The 19668-nt window shown below is 34.9% G+C and overlaps 2 protein-coding genes across 2 annotated transcripts; both read right to left on the reverse strand.

Moving 5' to 3' along the window:
- Nucleotides 1–257: 257 nt before the first annotated feature.
- Nucleotides 258–8409, reverse strand: LOC111397935 (protein NEDD1-like). The gene is given in 11 exon segments (XM_023024898.1): nucleotides 258–660; nucleotides 732–911; nucleotides 1617–2201; nucleotides 3975–4292; nucleotides 4295–4564; nucleotides 5479–5700; nucleotides 5838–5903; nucleotides 6453–6557; nucleotides 6670–6930; nucleotides 7672–7781; nucleotides 7879–8409. Coding segments are annotated over 11 exon segments (2382 nt in total). The 5' UTR covers nucleotides 8036–8409; the 3' UTR covers nucleotides 258–552.
- A 3108-nt stretch (nucleotides 8410–11517) lies between these two features.
- On the reverse strand, nucleotides 11518–16590 carry LOC111397942 (serine/threonine-protein phosphatase PP1 isozyme 4-like). Its single transcript, XM_023024905.1, has 3 exons — nucleotides 16012–16590; nucleotides 15751–15942; nucleotides 11518–11826 (listed from the first exon to the last, which is right to left on the reverse strand). The coding sequence occupies exons 1-2, from the start codon at nucleotides 16243–16245 to the stop codon at nucleotides 15754–15756; spliced, it is 423 nt and encodes a 140-aa protein (XP_022880673.1). The 5' UTR covers nucleotides 16246–16590; the 3' UTR covers nucleotides 11518–11826; nucleotides 15751–15753.
- Nucleotides 16591–19668: the final 3078 nt, after the last annotated feature.

The raw sequence follows: 19668 nt of genomic DNA on the forward strand, positions 1-19668 counted from the left end.
TAGCAACTACGTCAACTCCCGTTCAACTATATTATTAACACAATGTATCAGGTCAAATGTGATGAGTCCAAACGCCGTTGCATAGAGTAACAAATCATGGTCCCATAGCAAATAACACAACCAGTTCAACTATATTGTTAAAACAATGACAAGTAAAATGTGACGACTAGATATGAACAGAAGATACTACAGATATGGTGACTCGCCACAGCTTTGCATAAAACACTAATAATTTGAGGACAAAAAGACCAACGGAATAAATCAGATAACCTGTACATAGTAATGCTAAAATATGGTTCGGTTTGTTCAAAGACAGAACAGTATGCATATATTCAAAACAGAGCCCTCCCACAAATCTTTCTCTTGGTGAATGCAACCTCAAACCAATCACATGGCACAAAATTAATAATTTAACTTCCATCAAATTAGTGTCACCCTGTAAATGAGCTTAGAGTTCCATTCTTTTCTAAAACAACTAGCAAATGACTCGAACATAATATAGCAGCTAAAACATAAAAGATGAAACCTTTGAGACAGGGTCCCCAGCTACATTTACAGTAATTGACGCAGCTGCTGTGTTTCGTTTCTAAGTGATTGAATTTCCTTCATAATCTCAGCCTGGTTTTTTAAGATCAATCTCATGACACTTGACATCTCCATCTGCAAGTTACTTTCACATATTAGGGAAAAATCATAAAACGAACTAAACTAGAAAAATATCAGATATACACCTCCTGCATATGGAATTGTCTTAAAATTTCTATGTGAAGATTTCGAATGTCTTCATGATTGGATTTCTGAAATGAAGCAAGAGTCTCTTCAAGTGTGTGCTGAAAAAGCTGAAGTGTAAATGAAGTTCCCTGCTGCAAATCGGGCTGCAAAGAAGTTTCCTGAAGTTGTGGGATTTCGCCCTGCCACAAGATTACAGGGGATTCAATGTGAATTCAAAGCACTTGGGCCTTTATAATGATTCATCATAAAAAATATCTTCACCAATGACAGCGAAAACATTAATGATGGATCATCAAAGATAATTTCTCTAGCTAAAATAGTAGCAGCAAGAATACAGTGTTGGATGGGTTCAAATCCCTCAACTTGGAGCATTTATTTCAGGTTGGTCATTGGACTTAAACCTTGTCACATTTGGTGTGAACTTCAAAGATTGTAATAATTTGATCATTCCGTCCAAGTCCGTCAGCTTGACAAACGAAAAAAGAGGATGGCAACCTAGTTGGCAAATAACTAGACTCCCATGACAAATTTTCCATTCAAGTCAACAAATATAGACGGAATCACAAAATACAGCGAACTTTAGTCCCTGTTTGGCTCCCATTTTGTGGAAATGAAAATGGGTAGAATAGAGTTTTTTTGAAAAATGAATGGTTTAAAAGGAAGGAAAAAATTTCGGTTTACATGTAATATTATTTTATGGAAGATTGTATGGTTGAAAATAGGAGAGAGAAAAATAAAATGTAATGGAATGAAAATTAATGGGGGTCAAACGGTAGCTTAAGTTCAGGGATCAACTTAAAATGAAACGAAATTTAGTTATAAATATGAAATTTTACTAATAGTGACCACCGGTATATTTAACACAAGATTGGATTTTTTCGTACATTTATAGTTGGAACAACCCCAGCTTCGGTGGCAGATGACATGCCAGACCGCGATAATAGGCTGTTAAGAAGTTCTTCCCTTGTTTCTGCTCCAGTTTTCTTAGTTTTTGGAGACCCTACTGCTGCATCGCTGAAGGATGGTGTAGCACCTATTCTCTCGGCATAACTGGAAAATCTTCTATGAAGAGAAAAGGCAGGACTGAGAGAATCAGCATTACCCTTTCCTGTAAAGCCTTTCGTACCTAGAGAAGGGGAAAGATGTTCTGAAGTTGCTAATAGAGTTTCTTGATGGGAGGTTTCCCTGACACGCAATTTGGCCAGGCCCATATTTGATGTTAGACTGCTCGTGCTCTGACTTGTTGGAAGATTAACATCTTGTGACCCAGACAACATGGATCCTGACGATAAACTACTGGATGTCAACATTGAGAAGCGAGAAGGCGCGTTGACTGACTGACGAAGGTGAATTAATTTGTCTGAAAATCTCTCGCCACCCCAAGATTCTGGTGGTGTTATGGAGGAGTCATCACCATAGGTGGAGGCAGAGGTGGATGTCAATTGTGACAAAGTAGAATGCATGTCATCCTGCATAAGCCGACTATCAAAATATGTAGAGAGAAGTTCTAGAAAGCCACCAAGCAAAATGTAACGTTAAAAATGTGAATTAGTTTATTTCATGACTAATGCATATTATAAAGGACCCAGCCACACCTTTAGTATCTCAACTTATCAAATTATTTACGAGTAATATACATGTCAGAATATAAATATTTGAACAGTCCATGTGCAAATCCAGCAATACCGAAGAAAAGGGGATTTCAATTAGTCTCATTTATTGAATGATCTATCTAATTGCTGACAGGCGGTGAAGTAACTTAAACACAAATATCATGCATCGGATATGGATTTGTTAAGTTACGTTGTTCAGCATTGTGGGGGAAAATTAATTCTGAATTAATGTATTATAACTGCAAGACATAAAGAATACCATCTTTTGTCCCATGCAATTTCTGGCTCATGGAGGCACGACAATAACTGGTCCAAAAAGATGCAAAATATAACAAAAGGCAGCATTTAGTACATACTTTTTCCCACTTGAAAATATTTTACGAGACCTACAAAAGCGAACTTAAGATTTTGAGTGCAACTTACAAACCAAATTTACTTTTCAAATTTCGCAAGACAATATGGCAAACTTTGATGCATCATTAAGTTTCCAAGTGTTACATAAATATCAAATTTATTAGTCTTCAATTATATTATTACTGCTAAACTTTCCAATCCGGGACAACCAATTTTTCTATGCTATCACTAAACAAATTTAAGTTTGTATATAACTAAACAACTCATTTACTTCAGCCAAAAGTTATTGCAGTAAAGGGATGCTAGACAAAGTGCGAGACATGATACTAGCATGTTCCATTAAAAAGTTGAGACTTCTAAAAACAAACTCTTCCATTGAGGGAGTATTAGTAATGCCTTGTCATAAAATGAGAGAAAGGTTAATCATTAAACTAAAAAATAAAAATGTAAACTTTAGACATAATATTTGGTTGAATGATTCCAGACCAAAGAAAAGCCCCCAAAAGAAACATTTTAAGATTAGTCCCCATAGGTGGCAAAGATACAAAGGAATGGAATCAGAGTATATAATCTCATATGTACCAGTGTTTAATCTAAATTATAAATAACATAAAGCAACGGCCATCATCCAGTTAATTCCTCCAAAATAATTGGTGGTACAAAAAAAGTCACTTCGTGGATTCAATACCGTTACTGAATTTTAACATCCTATATGCATGTATGCATAGCACCACTGGACAATTTCAAAGTATTAGAGCATCTCTAAAAGATTCTTTAAATATAAGATACTCTCTATTTTAAAGAATCAACTCTTAAAATTATGCTCCATAAGACTCTTTAAATTAAGATTTTAATTTAGAGAGTGGGGTTGGCTCTTCATATTTGAAGAGTCACACCCATTGTTTATAATTAAATGCATTCAAAGTATTTCAATTTTCAATAAAAAAATAATATAATAATTTGGAGAGAAGGTAGTGAATATATAAGATAGGAAAAAATAATAAATATTTTTTGAAAGTAGTAAAATTAAGTTTTAAATATAAAGACCCTATCGGAATACATAAAAAATGTTACTATCTAAATTGTAGAATATGCTCTTTGAAAAATAGAATTTCTTGGAAATGCTCTTATACTTGAATGAACCCATCATATCCACATTTCTAACTAAATCTAGATCACGCAACCAACATAACTTATCCCTCACCAATGAATAGATAAAAAAAGAAAAGGAAAAACACTGATACAGACATTTTTAAAAAAAAAAAAAAAAAACACCTGTTTGGATGTTGAATTGGATTTCCAGTCAAAAATTGGATGGCTATCATTGGCCACCTCCTCTGAAAGAGCAAACCTCCTAGACGAAGGATACAGAAAAGATGGTTTCTTATCCAGGTCTTTCTTTGGACCCTCACGATCACCCCACAATTTATCAAGGGAGGGTGTAATTGGTTGAACTTCCACAAGTGGAGAAAACACCTCCATATCATCCTTGAAGTTATAACTGCGAGATGCATGTAATCTAGCCAGAGTTCCACCTGTCAAGGAGCTGCTTCTAACAGACGTTTCTTCTGCAGTAGACAAGTTGAGAGTGCTTAATTGGCGAAAAAAATACATGCTGGAAAAGAAAATAAATCTGCAGAAGAAGAAAATAAATCTGCAGAAGAACCTGAATTAATAGGATTTCGAGATCCGAACACTGATGTGGACGTTGAAAGGCTCAAGGATGTCATAGAAGGAAGTGGGTCAGGCATCAAAAACGAGTCTCCTACATCACCTGCCAGGAGCACAGTTTCATCTGTGCAGCTTCTTTCATTTACAGTTACAGTTACCGGTTTTGATCTCTGCCAGCAAAGACTTGAGACAGCCTGGTTAAGATCACATCATATTACGTAAGTATGATGAAGTTGATCAAAAGTCTTGTAAGGCAGTTATATTTACAATAGATATAAAGGAAGGAAGAGTTCATTTTTCGACACTACGATTTCTCTCTCTTACGAAATTTTAAACCCATGATTTCAACTTTTGAAACTGACCTAATAGACAGAACATAAATAGCTGCAGACATTTTAAAGCATTAAGCCATTAACCTTGTGCTATTACCTAGTAGAATAAGCTTTCAGGGTCGCTCACACAGATAACTAACAGGTTTTATAGTGACACTTGGGACTTGTTTGGAATAACATATACTTTTTGAAGAACAACTTCCCAATAAAGCCACCTTGGGCCATTTTCTTCTAAACACGCTCTTCTAGTTAGACAACACACTTTTAGAAAATTATCCAAACACGTCCAAAAGCAGCTCCTGGCTTTTCAAACCCATGCCAATGAGCCCTTAGCCACTGATCACACCCGGAGAAACAACTATAGACTAATATGGTAGGCAGGAAATTGCGAAGGAGACATTTTTTACTTAGATATATAAGAGCAAAGATGAGTCTTGGATAACGGCTAATACCTTCTTGGTTCATGAAACTGGATTGGAAAAAAATTGGCCCTAGGACCAGATAAATAATAAACATTCATATTACTAATAATCATGAACTAGGGGAGCTGACTTTAATACACTATTCCAACATCTGAACTACCAATAAGGACACATTTTAGGTAGTAGAAAACCAAACAGTCAGACTTCCGACAACTGTGAAGGCATGAAAATGTACACCAACAACCTTATAATAACAAAATACTTTTGTAACCACTTGCAAAACATGCCACCACCTATTAGAAAAAAATTTCCCAAGCTGGAAGTTCAACTAGAAATAATGAGACAAATAATGACCTCAGAATTCCCGTAAGCACGAAGAACAGTGATTGGTTGTGGCTTCCCACGAACATCATAGAATACAATCTGACCAGTTGTCGTACCAGCCGCCAGGGTTAGTCCATCATCTGTGAATGCCAGGGAAGAAAAAGGTGCCTCATAAGGAATGCAAGAAGACGGTTTCTTAGATCCTGAGTCAAAAGTGTACAACTTCATATCCAGACCAACACTAGCAATAATCTGTCAGATCACAGGAGTAAAATGAGAACAAGCAATTGCTAGTTGGCATGCAAACTTCAGAAAAGAGCTCCATTTCTACCAATATTAATGGCCCTAAAGAGAATAAAAAATTCAAGCTCTTATGATAATAAGGAGACCTTATCATTTAATGGTGAAAAACTAATGCCAGAAGTTGGTGCAGAATGCTGCTTCAGCCAAGAGACCTATGAATTTCAAGGGAAAAAAAAAATTTTAAACCCAAGAACAACAAGCACTCAGAATTCAATAGGGGCAATCACAACAATCTAGGATGTACAGTTAATTGTGTGTACTTTAATATGAAATTAACAGGATTTAATTAACATATAACAATCAGTTGATTCTGAACATGAATCCCAGAAATCTTGACCTTGTTTATTAAAAAAATGGAAACTTCTTAATATTAAGTACGGGATGGGCTTGACAAAAGGTTTTCTTAAAGTGAATAGGTTTGTGTCATCAGACAGTGTCTTAAAAAGTCCAAAACATCCCATTATTTTGTGGAGAACAGAAGACAAAAGAAAAAAAATTAATACAAATCAGCAGATTTTGCTATAAATGGATAACCAATTTAACACATTACTTTAGGAGTTTAACATAATAGTAATAGACCATAGAAAAGCCCTACTTCCTGTATTTGCAATAATAGATTAGCCACACAAGAATGATGTAACAAAGTAAATCATTATATATAACAATACTCATCAAATACATTACAATGTTATACTGTGAACCTTTGGGCTACGACCAGTTGTATCCCACAAGTGGATGGATCCGTCATCCCCAGCAGTAACCAAAAGGTGCCTGCTCATTCGAGAATAATCGAGCACCCCCAAAATCTGGTCTTGAAATTATCAAATAAAGATATAGCATATCAAAAAGCAAAGCACATGACAAATAATCAAAATTAAATGTGTTATATGAAGCTTCGCAGCCAACAGCATATACAACCTGTCCATTAGGATCCTTGAGTTCAGCAGCCTTTGTACCAGAAGCGAGGTTGTGAAGAATAAGATCCCCTTTACGACTAATGGAAGCTATGTGCTCATCTTTGCAGTTGTATAGTGCACCTGCTATTGTATCAGTATGACCTCTCAACCATTTGACACAGCGTTTCTTCTGCAAATCCCATATTCTTACAATTTGACCAGTTCCACCAGAACAAAGATATCGGGATCCTTTGTTGCTAAAGCTGATTGTTGATATAGACTCCTGTGGCTTATATGTTGGGAGAAAAGATCAAACAGATTTTTTTCAAGAAAAACAGTTAGTTGAAATGTGCAAAACCAAATTTTGGGTCAAATATATCAATCAAACAACTTGAGCAAATGGGCACAGGGATACAATTAATCAGTTAAGGCTTCAAATTGCAGTGTAATATCTTCTACTTTTACTCAAATATAGGGCTTCATTAATGTAATGTTGGCACAAAATATCTTTAAGATCAACTCTTGCTATCAAAACTCAAGAAAATATGAGATCATGTCTATTATGTTTATTTCCTCTGAAACACACAGATCTCTACACTTTTCCCCGGAACTTCTTGGCACACCCACACCCAAATAAAGCAAATCCAATAACTTGTATATATCACATGATATGAGTATTTTGCTTCATTAATGTAATGTTGGCACAAAATATCTTTAAGATCAACTCTTGCTATCAAAACTCAAGAAAATATGAGATCATGTCTATTATGTTTATTTCCTCTGAAACACACAGATCTCTAACTTTTCCCCGGAACTTCTTGGCACACCCACACCCAAATAAAGCAAATCCAATAACTTGTATATATCACATGATATGAGTATTTTAACTGTTCTCCATAACTACCACCATCTTCCTCCAGTCAATTGATGAAACTTAAACTTGATTCAAAGACGAGAAGGACGCATTAAAACACACTCTTCCCAAAAATTCTAATCTTGACTGTAATTCTGACAGAAAATTTACCTCAATACTTTCCCCACTATCGGTTTTGGCAGGGACAGTCCACAAACCCTGTCCATTTTTCCTACGCAAAGATATTTTCTTATCATCGCCGGCACTGGCCACCACCAAATCTACACAAATGTTAAAAAAACAAAGCATATTGTCAATTCAAAAACAGAAAATAGAAATCTTAATTAATGCACAAGCATGAAAAGGAATTGTCCTTACTGTTGTGGTTCCACTTGACTGAGTTCACTCGGAAACTCGGAGACGGCACGTAGGAAAGTACACAAGGGTCCCGTGGCTCCAATGAGATGTCGAAGAGCTTGACAGTGTCGCCGCCGCTCGCCGCCAACAGCAGCTTCATCGATTCCGTGGAATTCATATTTACAATTCCACAAAGTGTAAGTGCATACGTCTCGGATTCAGTTTTCTACAGATGATTAATTGTATTACGAAAAAAGAAATGGAAAATATATGAAATTGAAAACAAGGTTGGTGGTTGATGATGATGATTTTTACTGCGTGTGTGTGAGAGAGTGAAGGGTAGGATTGGAAGGTAAAAATTTCAAAAAGATTTGGGAAAAATTTAGGGCGCCCTTTTACGAAAATTTATTGTTAGTTTTGCGATTAGCACTAGTAGAGTGCTCAATTGGAAAGCAGTCATATCGAAAAGATACAAAAAGGTTTAGAACAATCTGAACATAGCCATAATCCAGAGGACCAGAGCACGAAGTAAATGCCTGTTAAGAGACTTTCACAATTTCATTATAGTATGCATTTTCTCCTTGATCAATCATGTTCAATCCCATTAGAGAAAGGTGCAAGTGTTATGCCTCTAATCGATTTTGAAGATAAATACTTTAAATATATAATTAATGTATTTTATTTATGACAAATTTATTATTTAATTTAATTAATATTCTAATAGATTTAATAATAGAGTCCGTAAATTCAAATTTGAATAATTTGTTACTAACAAGCAGTTGTGATTGTAAGATACAAATTACATGTGATTGAATCTTAAATTATTCATGATCGTAAGTATTAAAGAGATACGAATATTGTTATTACGGATAGACCATTACTTGTGACATTTCTTAGCTGTGAATTAAATAATTGATCTCACAAGTTAAAGTTTTATGACACTTAAATGAACACGTGAATATTTTGTTATAAGAACAAAGCATTGGAAATCTGTTTGAGAGATTTCATATAGATAACTATCTAAGTGTGAATGATTAATATCTAAAGTTCAGTAGTAAAATTGGTTCTTCAACTTGATGTCGTCATAGTACCTTATATAAGGACATTCGGAGCCCGTTTGATACAGATTAAAATTTGATTTTAATTTAAGTCAAAATCAAACAATCAAAATTAAACACATCTTTTATGGGTCCTACAACTTTTCAACCGTACATTTCAAAAAATTTATTATAAACTACTAAAAAATTTAATTTTGATCCCCACCAAACACCCTCATACTTTAGTAATGTTAGATGTTGCTTAGTCAAAAATCGCTAATACGGTATCGTTCGAATATGTCAAAAATTATACGAAAGTTGTGAATTATCAATAGAGAAATCGTCACTTTTAGATAGTATGAGACTAAGAACTATATTTTATTCAGTTAAGTCAATGTGTACGCATAGGCTGAAAAGAGTTGGAATAAAATATATGATTAATGATCGAAATTGACATAATACATATATCGTAATTGATCGGATCATATTGAAGAAGATATTATAATTTCACGATAAACGAACAAATTTGATTTTGTCATACCACGTGATATTTTTCTTTTGTGTGTTACTCTGACATATTGTTAAATATCAATTTGAAACAACGAATGTGGATTAATTAATTTAGATGAATTGATGATAAATTAAAACGATGTTATAATTTATCTTATTTTGATTAAGTTAAAATAATAATTCATCCCGTTAGGTATCGTGATCGATAACTTAAGAAATCACTCACAAAATGAGAACTAAAAGAATAAAATATACTTATTAATTAATTGATAAAGTGTTAGACAATTAGTTAATTGGATAACTAATTAATGAGCCGAATTAATTGATGAACATGTTTAATTAGTTAAATTAATTAAAAATCAGACCAGATTAAGTTCAAGTATTGGGTTAAACACACTTGATCTTCATTGATAAACTATTAGGATTCAAGAAAGGAAAACATCATAACTCAGCGATTTAGTTTGCGCTAAATCACAAGTCATGTGTATAGTTTGAAAATTTAAAACTCAGGTATTAGTTAATTAATTAAATATAATAAGGTCACAATTATACAACTAATAATCACATATACATAATTAAAGATCACAACTTATTTATTGGTCATATATTATCAAATTAATTAATCATAGATTATTTTGAATTTACAAATAAAAAATTATATAGGTCACATGTTATTTGAAGGTCACAGATCAAAAATTTTATAAGACACAATTTATTTCATTGGGCACAGATCAAAAAATTATAGGTCACAAATTTTCTATCAATCACATATTTTCAAATTTACTTGTCACAAATTATTTTTTAGTGTCAAATTAACGAATTTTAAGTTCATGGTTTACCACAAAGAACCAAATAGTTGGTCACAAACACTATCCCACCCCGCCCCATCGCAACACTACTACAAACATCGCCAACAACAACAACCAAAAACACCACCAAACAAAACGACCACCATCACTCCAACAACCAAAAACATGCAACCACTACCACTTGCGCCACCACTAGCATCATCACTACTTCCACCGTCACACCTTCATTTGTAAAACCATATCCACCCACACCAAACAAATTACGAACTCGCAGATATGTCCACCTACGTTCAGTACCACGGCGATTGTACGCTACATCTACTTCGAGTGATGGCACTCATCGTTGCTCTTCGCGATATCTGCAGCGACACCAACATTGTGAGCGCCATTGTGCAACGATGCTAACAGCAAAATGCTGCTGCATAGCGACGCTTGGAGACGATTATCATTGTGACGATGTGGTCTCCGACGACTGTGACTACTCATGTGTGGGGGAGAGGGGGAGGGAGAAGGGATAAAATAAATTAGGGAGAGCCGGTGAAGGATTGTTTATGTGAGTTCGATAGTGGTCTCCGACAATAGTCGACGGCGCTGGAAGTGTTGGTTAAGTGGAGAGAGTGAAGAGAGAAGATGGAGTCAAATGAATTTGAATTTTTGGGTTTGAAATTGGATATTTTATATTAATATTAATAGTTAAATCAATACTTGAATTTTGAATAAAAAAAACCTTTCATCTTGATTTTTGCACCGTGGTCTTGAAAAGTCTGGAGCCTTGTAATATACTTCGAGAAATCATACAAAACGCAATTCGTTATCTTGCTATCACAAGAAAAAAGAAACCATAATTGTCTCGTTATCATTCCCCGCATGAATTTCTATTGAAAGCTGGATAATTGGACAACTATGAATTGCAGATAGTGATTGTGCGCGTTCAAGTTAAGCAAAAAAATTTGCAAAATTTAACAAATGGATCCTTAGTAGGAATTAATATTATTTTATGAATTTTGCTACTTGTACATAACAAATATGCATAATGAATTACATAATATGATGCGGAGGAAAAGATCAAATGAAAAAGTTGATTACATTTTAAACTGACAAACGATAAAGTGTCACTTGAACTTCTGTAATTCATTATATAAATCTTGATGTACACGTGGCAAGATCCTTATTTCATTTTCCGTTATGCATGATTAAGTAAATTACCAACAAAAAATGCCAAAACTCTTAATTTTAGGAACCAAAACAAAAGACATAAAACCAACCATCAACCTCAAATTTAACCCAAGTTTCTAGCCGTTAGAAACACTTAAACTTGCAAACAATTTAGTCATTGATAAACTGGCAAAAAATGCCAATATTCCATGGTAAGAATGGCCATGTTTGGTGGTTGAGTTTCCAAACAAATTATATCTACATGGAACACCCTTTCTATAAAGGGACAAAACGAGGTTTACAGCTTAGAGTTCATGCTACTACCAGTAATAAAGGTCATTCTTAATCATACTACATCCATTAAGATAAGGTAAAGGCGAGCCGAGTGCTTATTTCTTTGTCAGAGGGATTCCCAGGTGGAGCTGCAACTGTGATTCCTTCTAAATAGAGAATGGTGCCTGCACCCAGACAAACAAAAAGTTTTAATGAAATATGGGGTAAGTGCACAAATCCTGTGATGCCCAGAAACTCAATTTGCAAGCTACAGACACCTATAAAATTTCATATTTATATAGATGATATGGAAAAAAAAAAAAAGTATTTATAGATGGCAACAGAGCTAAATTCTATTTCGACGCCCAGAACTGGAGAAACCAAAATCCATAACCATATGCCATAAGCAGTGATTTAAATGGTGAGAGCTGAGCTAAGGCGTTTTAGAAAAGCTTTAAGGCAGGGAGCGATATGCATTTGATGGATTATTTGAAAAAACAAAAGGAAATGACTGAAATTTAGCAAAACTAATATCACTACTGACACTACTGACACCACTGAGCATCGAAAAATAAAAAGAATCAATCAACATAAATACTACTGGAGCACAAGATACAGAGAAGAAAAGCCCAAAACATGAGATCCACTATTAATACAAAATGTGGAACAAGCAACAAATTTGGGATGTAAGATCACAAAATAAAGGGGGAAAAAAAGGATCAAGTAACAATTCATCGACCAAAAAAAAGCCTGGGGAAATAATTATTTTTGTTTCCTTTACAGGGGTTACAGTACATGTGTACCTCAATAATGTGACATTAAAAGGCACTTAGGGCAAGCCTAATTAGTGAAAGGTGCATATGCCGAACGAGACGATCTTTTCTATGTTGTCTTGGGGTGTTTCTCCTTTGGCTTGCCACGAGGTGAGCCATGGGGCGAGTCTCAGTTATCAGTTTTAAAATACTGAACCCAGGCCAAGTTCAAGAATGCAACGAAGCACTAATGCTTTTCCCAACATTTTGACGGCAGAATAATTACAAACACGAACTTTACTGCCTAGCTCAAAACCATTATTTTTTATAGTAATCAAATGACGGTGAAATTGACCTCAGGGGAACATTTTTATATGTTCAGTCACATCTAAATATTTGATAATTTAACCTCATGCATGTATACGTTATTTAATAAACAGAAACACAATAAATTTTTGAAACAGGGACATGTTCATTTCTACCCAGTCTTTCTACAACCTGTACGGAAATTCTGGGGCACCTTCTCAACTTAAAATTACAATTCCCCCACCGCTATATCTATTTATACATGCATATATATTCTCCAAAAAAATTCGTACAGAGATTGCCAATCCATACACCATCTGCCATAGATTTAGGTTTTGATAGCTCTGGCATCTCTTAGTATCCAAATGCCTGTTCAGTTCCAACTCGCCCATTGGGTCATTATGATACCAAACATGTAACTGCTTACAAATACAGTTCACACAAACATGTATCACTAAAAGGTGCTACTCCTTGAAGTAAAATAAGTGAAGTTCAATGGCTTCCATTAAACTCTCTCAAAAGAATAACAAGAGCAAATGGTACAGAACCAGCAAAAAGTATAGAAAGAAGATATTTCAGCAGAACTTACAAGAGAAAATGGTGTAGAACAAGAAGCATATAAAACAGTGGAGAGAAGTGAAAATCTAACAAAAGGGAGAAGTGATGGCAAGAAACAAGATGACAGGGTTCTTTCCTAGATAACAAACCTATATGTAACCAAAAAGTGAAAATTTTCATCCATAAGTCTACTCATTTACTCTCCAATAGCCAGTCATCTCAATTTGAACCATTCCTGATCTGAACAGGAAACATTACCAAAACATTTTGGGATAATATGCAAAACGTATTGAAAAGCAGATGAAAAGTTGACCTAATGACACGAAAAACAATCAGGATGTCAAAACATCGCAAATGAGACCCATATGATAAAATTGTGAGCACATTTCAGCAGACATAGAATTCAAAATATCCTAATAAACTGGACACAATTCAACAAAAAGCAGAAAAATTACATATCTAAAAATTGCCAAGACGATAAATCTCATGGACACTTACCTTTTGACTAAAAAGTCTTTTGACTCTAGGCTTCCAATTGTTTGTTCTCTCTAACCATGTGATGGGTAGTACATCACTTTCACCAAATTTTCACAATTTATGGCTTAGATAAGAATTAACACAGTAGTTTAAGTAAGGTATAAACCACACAAGAATCCAGCAGGAATGGAAGTAAAAATTGCACATATGGTCCCACCTGCAAAATCGGACTTGTACGTCCCCAACCTTTTAGCACTGTGGGGGTAAGTAGTTCATTCTAACATTTTCTATCAAACTGGGGGTTAAACCATCAAGTAGAATGCATGTGCACCATATTTTGAGAGGGGAAAATGGTCATACCACTGATATCATTCTTATTAAATATGTAAGTAAAAATAAAATGAAGTGAATTTAAAAGGAAAAAAATGACAATTCATCTTTGGAATCCCACCCTGACCCAACCCTATTCCAGTCCCATACATCACGCAAAGAATAGTGTTCGTCTCATCAAGCATTGCCACAAGGCTGATCAAATAGAATTCATGAAGGTGGTGAATCAGACAGCGATGGGTTCATGGCAATGAGGTGTTTGGGTTTCTACATCAAGTTGATATTCATTTTGGTTGAATTTCAACTCCTTGAATAGCATACAGGTCTATGTTTGCTCAAGATGGATAGAAGTGCTAACACCCAATTCAATAATAATTACAGTAGAATTAGACTTTTCCATTCATGATGTTACAATGCCCTGAATTTGTTCAAAGATTTGATGCTATGGAGAGCTTTTCCTTGCAGATCTAAAATTTGGAAATAGAGGTCATGGATGAGCTGGGTGTGTTAACTTTTTGTCCCATACATAAATTGGCATGTGATTGCCAAGTCATTTTTTCATGACAAAATTGACGATTTCTCTCGAAAAGGACCAACTATGCTAACAAAAGAGGTTGGGGACTAGATATGATATATTCTCAATATGGAATTACAAGTTTGTGTGACGTTGCTCGTTCCCTGCGGATCGATATTCTAGCTTTTCAACATCTGATTTGGGTTTTCCCGAGATGTATGAAGGACGTACTGAAAGCATGGAGCAGATAATTTCATCATAAGGATAGCAAGTTTGTGTAGGATCTAATTCCAGGGTGCACCATCTGGTGTGTGTGGAGGGAGAGAAACAACCGCTGTTTTGACGATCATTCAAGGACTATAGAGCATATCAAAGAATCATTTTATCTGACTTTGTATAATTGATTTAATGCTACGGTTATTACTCGTATGGACCGGTTGCCCAACTTTATGTCGTTTCTCTCTTGTATAAATTGATAACACACTTCCTGTTCGCCGTTCGGAGATGAGGCATTTTATTAATTTAACTTAAAATAAGGAATAGTGTTGAGACCTTTTTGCCCCACACATAAATTGGCATGTGATTGCCAAGTCATTCTTTCATGACAAAATTGACGATTTCTCTCAAAAAGGACCAACTATGCTAACAAAAAAGGTTAGGGACTAGATATGATATATTCTTAATATGGAATTACAAGTTTGTGTGACGTTCTTCTCAAAATATGGTTTGGATTTTCCCGCAGTGGAGGACGTATTGAAAGCATGGAGGAGAAAATTTCATCATAAAGATAACAAGCTTGTGTGGGACCTCATTCCAAGGTGCACCGTTTGGTGTGTGTGGAGGGAGAAAAACAACCGATATTTTGACGATCATTCAAAGACTACAGAGCATATCAAAAAATCATTTTATCTGACCTTGTATAGTTGGTTTAATGCTGCGGCTATTATTCGCATAGACGGGTTGCCCAACTTTATGTCGTCTCTCTTATATAAATTGGTGTATTATCCGTGATTAAAAAAATATTTGATTACTTATCAAAAAAAAAAAAGGAGAACTCAAATAAACCATGTAAATGTCAATGCAAAGCCAGGAGGAAGCATCACGGAAACAAACATAATTTGTGTAACTAGAAAATTATTTTGAGAGGACCTTGAAATCATTAAGTAACGCACCAATCACATTTTTGTGGACATCATGAACTTGTTTTTTCTTTCTACTGGCTTCAGAATCTGAAAAGAACACATTAAGTTTTCATCAATGCTCATCATTGCACCAGCATTGTCGAATTCACCACAGTAGTTGGGGGCTGAAAAAATGGTGACCAGCTGCCTGTCAGCAAAGAATTCATAACCATCCTCCACAACCTGAAACACGAAAAGTAATCAGGCGAATTGTGTGAACTATAAGAAGGATGGAATAGAAGGATTATTTACCTGGTGAGCACGACAGACAAGGTCCAAATCATGCTTAGCCAAGAATTCCGAGACTTTATCAGGGCCAAAGGTAAATGAAACTCCTCTATCATTCATTCCCCATCCTTTAACATCCTTACCAGGGTCCGACCAGAGTAAATCACAAAGCAAACCAGTATCTGGGATAGCAGTTGGGCGAGGTAAGTTTCTAATTTGATCAAGGTTCGTGAGGTCTGGCGAGAGTCCCCCATGCATGCACAATATCTTGTCATCTATGAGTGCCGCAACAGGAAGGCAGTTAAAGCAATCAGTGAAGGCTTTCCACAATTTCACATTGAACCGGCGTTTACATTCATCATAAAATCCGTAAATCCTATTAATAGAAGCACATTCATGGTTTCCTCTAAGAAGGAAAAAGTTCTCTGGATATTTGATTTTATACGCAAGTAACAAGCATATTGTTTCTAAACTCTGCCTTCCTCGATCTACATAGTCACCTAAGAATAGGTAATTGGACTTAGGAGGAAAACCCCCATACTCAAAAAGCCTTAACAGATCGCTATATTGCCCATGAATGTCACCTGAAGCAAACAAGTAAAAAGGGGCATGGTTAGTTTACCGAGCTTAAAGAACATAGAACTGTAGGGGGGTAATGATTTAATAGTTCAAAACTTCAGCATGAGCCAGCCATTTCTTTCAAGTTAGAAAAAGAATACCAAATGATCAATAAAGTAAAAAATTATACAATTTATCAAGACACGAAAGAAACTCAACCCCAGGCGCAAAAGAAAGACAGAACAATGTTTCCCCTGTCTTGGTCTTACAGTCAATAAATTAACAATGCATACAGAAACAAGCATACCATATATATAGAGGGTTAGCAAGGACTACTTGCAAGTTGAAATATTTTTATACAGTGGATTCAAAATAGAGGATGATCTAGCATGAATTAAGATGTAACTTATAAATTAAAGAATTAGTTTGGTTTATGCTAGGTACATCTGTTATGAAAGCCACTTGTGCAGGATAAATATGGATAAAAGGAAAAGGAATTGCACATGGTTTCATTGAGTTAGAGAAACCATCTGATATGATTTTTAGGGAAGTGCAAGGTAGAGGGCAATCACAAAGGTGAAATCAAGCAGGGAGGACTACTAGGGAATTTCCTTGTAGAATAATATGGTATTAGTTTTCCTGCTCTAGATCCTTATGGAAAGACTTTACTTATGGACAACACATATCCAAGATGAAGTCCTTAGCTGTATGCTATACATTAGTAATAAAGTTTCAACTAATTAGACTCGAGGGAAATAAATCACAATTTGGAATTTAATAGAAATACTTCGAAATCTAAAGATTTTAGGTCAAATATACTAAAAGAAATAAATGGAAACCCTTTTAGTCGTAGTAGGTAAGAAAGACGCAATACTCAAAATAATAGATCATGTTGCCCCATTTTTTAAATATTAGAGCAGATTGGTCAAAATGGAGAATGCTGCAGGGATTTATGTGATAAGTCGATATATTGGAAGTTAGAAGGAAAGTTCTGCAGGCCAGTTATTATACAAGCTGTTTTATCCATAATACACATATGAGAAGAGGATATTTGACAACAAGTGGAGATGGCACCGACCCAAGATAATTTAAGAAAATTATGTCTTAGATAGTGAATCATGTTTGAGTATACCTGAAGAAACTGATTTATAAAATCAATAAGCACATGCTAAAAAAGGAGGGAGAACAGAAATTATCATTAGTAAGGGTAGTAGCTAAGACTAGATTTCTCAGACCTTTCTAAAGGGATAGACCTAAACGGGAAGGGACAATAAAAAGGGAGTAGTGTAGTCAACCTTAAATTATTGGATATAAGGCATAGTTTGTCATCATTGTATTACAATTAAAGAAACGATATTTTAAACAGCTAATTCAAAAGACAACCAAAAAGATGAAGCTCTGTCCAAAGAAGCTATTTAACAATATATTATTAACTAAAGTTACAATCAGAAAAATACGGTAGAGAAGTGTTTAATAAAAAGACCGCAGTACTGTTTTCAAAAGCAGCTATAACCAGGCTTGCTACTAAAAGCTGCAACTTTGAGCCATTAAAACAATGAGACTTCTGAACTCATATCACCTAAGCCCCCATTTGATACTTATTAAACTACATTCCATTTTTCTCTCGTTTATTTTCAACCATACAATCTTCCATAAAATAATATTACATGTAAATCGAAAATTTTTCCTTCTTTTTCAATCATTCATTTTTCAAAAAAAACACTATTTCACCCATTTTCATTTCCAAGAAATGGGGGCCAAACCTAAACCCATACTTACTAGGTGTGGCTCCCTCTTCCCACTACTTTATCAGGGACATTTAAACCACAAAGATTATACTTAAAAAATTTATATCATCCAATGTGAAGGGACAGTGCAAGAAAAAGAAAAAAGAAACTGAGGTTGGGGTAGCGATGGATACAGAGGGGGAAGGCAAAGAGAAAGAGAAGACAGAGATAGAGAGAGGTGAGAACGGAAGGATAGAGCAGTGTAATTAGCCTAAGTTGCAGTTCTTAATAGTGCCTTTATCCATTCATTCTCTAAACTGACTTTAAAGTGGTGGATTTTAAGAGCATGTATAGTATAACTCACATTTCAGTGGCAAGACTGCAATAGTTTTAACCAATACTTAGAATCCATCATATTTTAGGGGGTGCTATTTGAATTAACATTATTTTGGTAAAAGGTGCAAAAGAAAGACAGAACAATGTTTCCCCTGTCTTGGTCTTACAGTCAATAAATTAACAATGCATACAGAAACAAGCATACCATATATATAGAGGGTTAGCAAGGACTACTTGCAAGTTGAAATATTTTTATACAGTGGATTCAAAATAGAGGATGATCTAGCATGAATTAAGATGTAACTTATAAATTAAAGAATTAGTTTGGTTTATGCTAGGTACATCTGTTATGAAAGCCACTTGTGCAGGATAAATATGGATAAAAGGAAAAGGAATTGCACATGGTTTCATTGAGTTAGAGAAACCATCTGATATGATTTTTAGGGAAGTGCAAGGTAGAGGGCAATCACAAAGGTGAAATCAAGCAGGGAGGACTACTAGGGAATTTCCTTGTAGAATAATATGGTATTAGTTTTCCTGCTCTAGATCCTTATGGAAAGACTTTACTTATGGACAACACATATCCAAGATGAAGTCCTTAGCTGTATGCTATACATTAGTAATAAAGTTTCAACTAATTAGACTCGAGGGAAATAAATCACAATTTGGAATTTAATAGAAATACTTCGAAATCTAAAGATTTTAGGTCAAATATACTAAAAGAAATAAATGGAAACCCTTTTAGTCGTAGTAGGTAAGAAAGACGCAATACTCAAAATAATAGATCATGTTGCCCCATTTTTTAAATATTAGAGCAGATTGGTCAAAATGGAGAATGCTGCAGGGATTTATGTGATAAGTCGATATATTGGAAGTTAGAAGGAAAGTTCTGCAGGCCGGTTATTATACAAGCTGTTTTATCCATAATACACATATGAGAAGAGGATATTTGACAACAAGTGGAGATGGCACCGACCCAAGATAATTTAAGAAAATTATGTCTTAGATAGTGAATCATGTTTGAGTATACCTGAAGAAACTGATTTATAAAATCAATAAG

This window comes from Olea europaea, chromosome 1 (genome assembly GCF_002742605.1).
Source record: "Olea europaea var. sylvestris chromosome 1, O_europaea_v1, whole genome shotgun sequence".
NCBI classification, from domain to species: Eukaryota; Viridiplantae; Streptophyta; class Magnoliopsida; order Lamiales; family Oleaceae; genus Olea; species Olea europaea.

Bases quoted from the DNA above. Each gene is read 5' to 3' on its own strand.
- LOC111397942 (XM_023024905.1), bottom strand. From the start codon at position 16,245: ATGCATGGGGGACTCTCGCCAGACCTCACGAACCTTGATCAAATTAGA. The intron at 15,943-16,011 runs GTAAATAATCCT...TTCGTGTTTCAG, and splicing joins TTGTCTGTCGTGCTCACCAG to GTTGTGGAGGATGGTTATGA.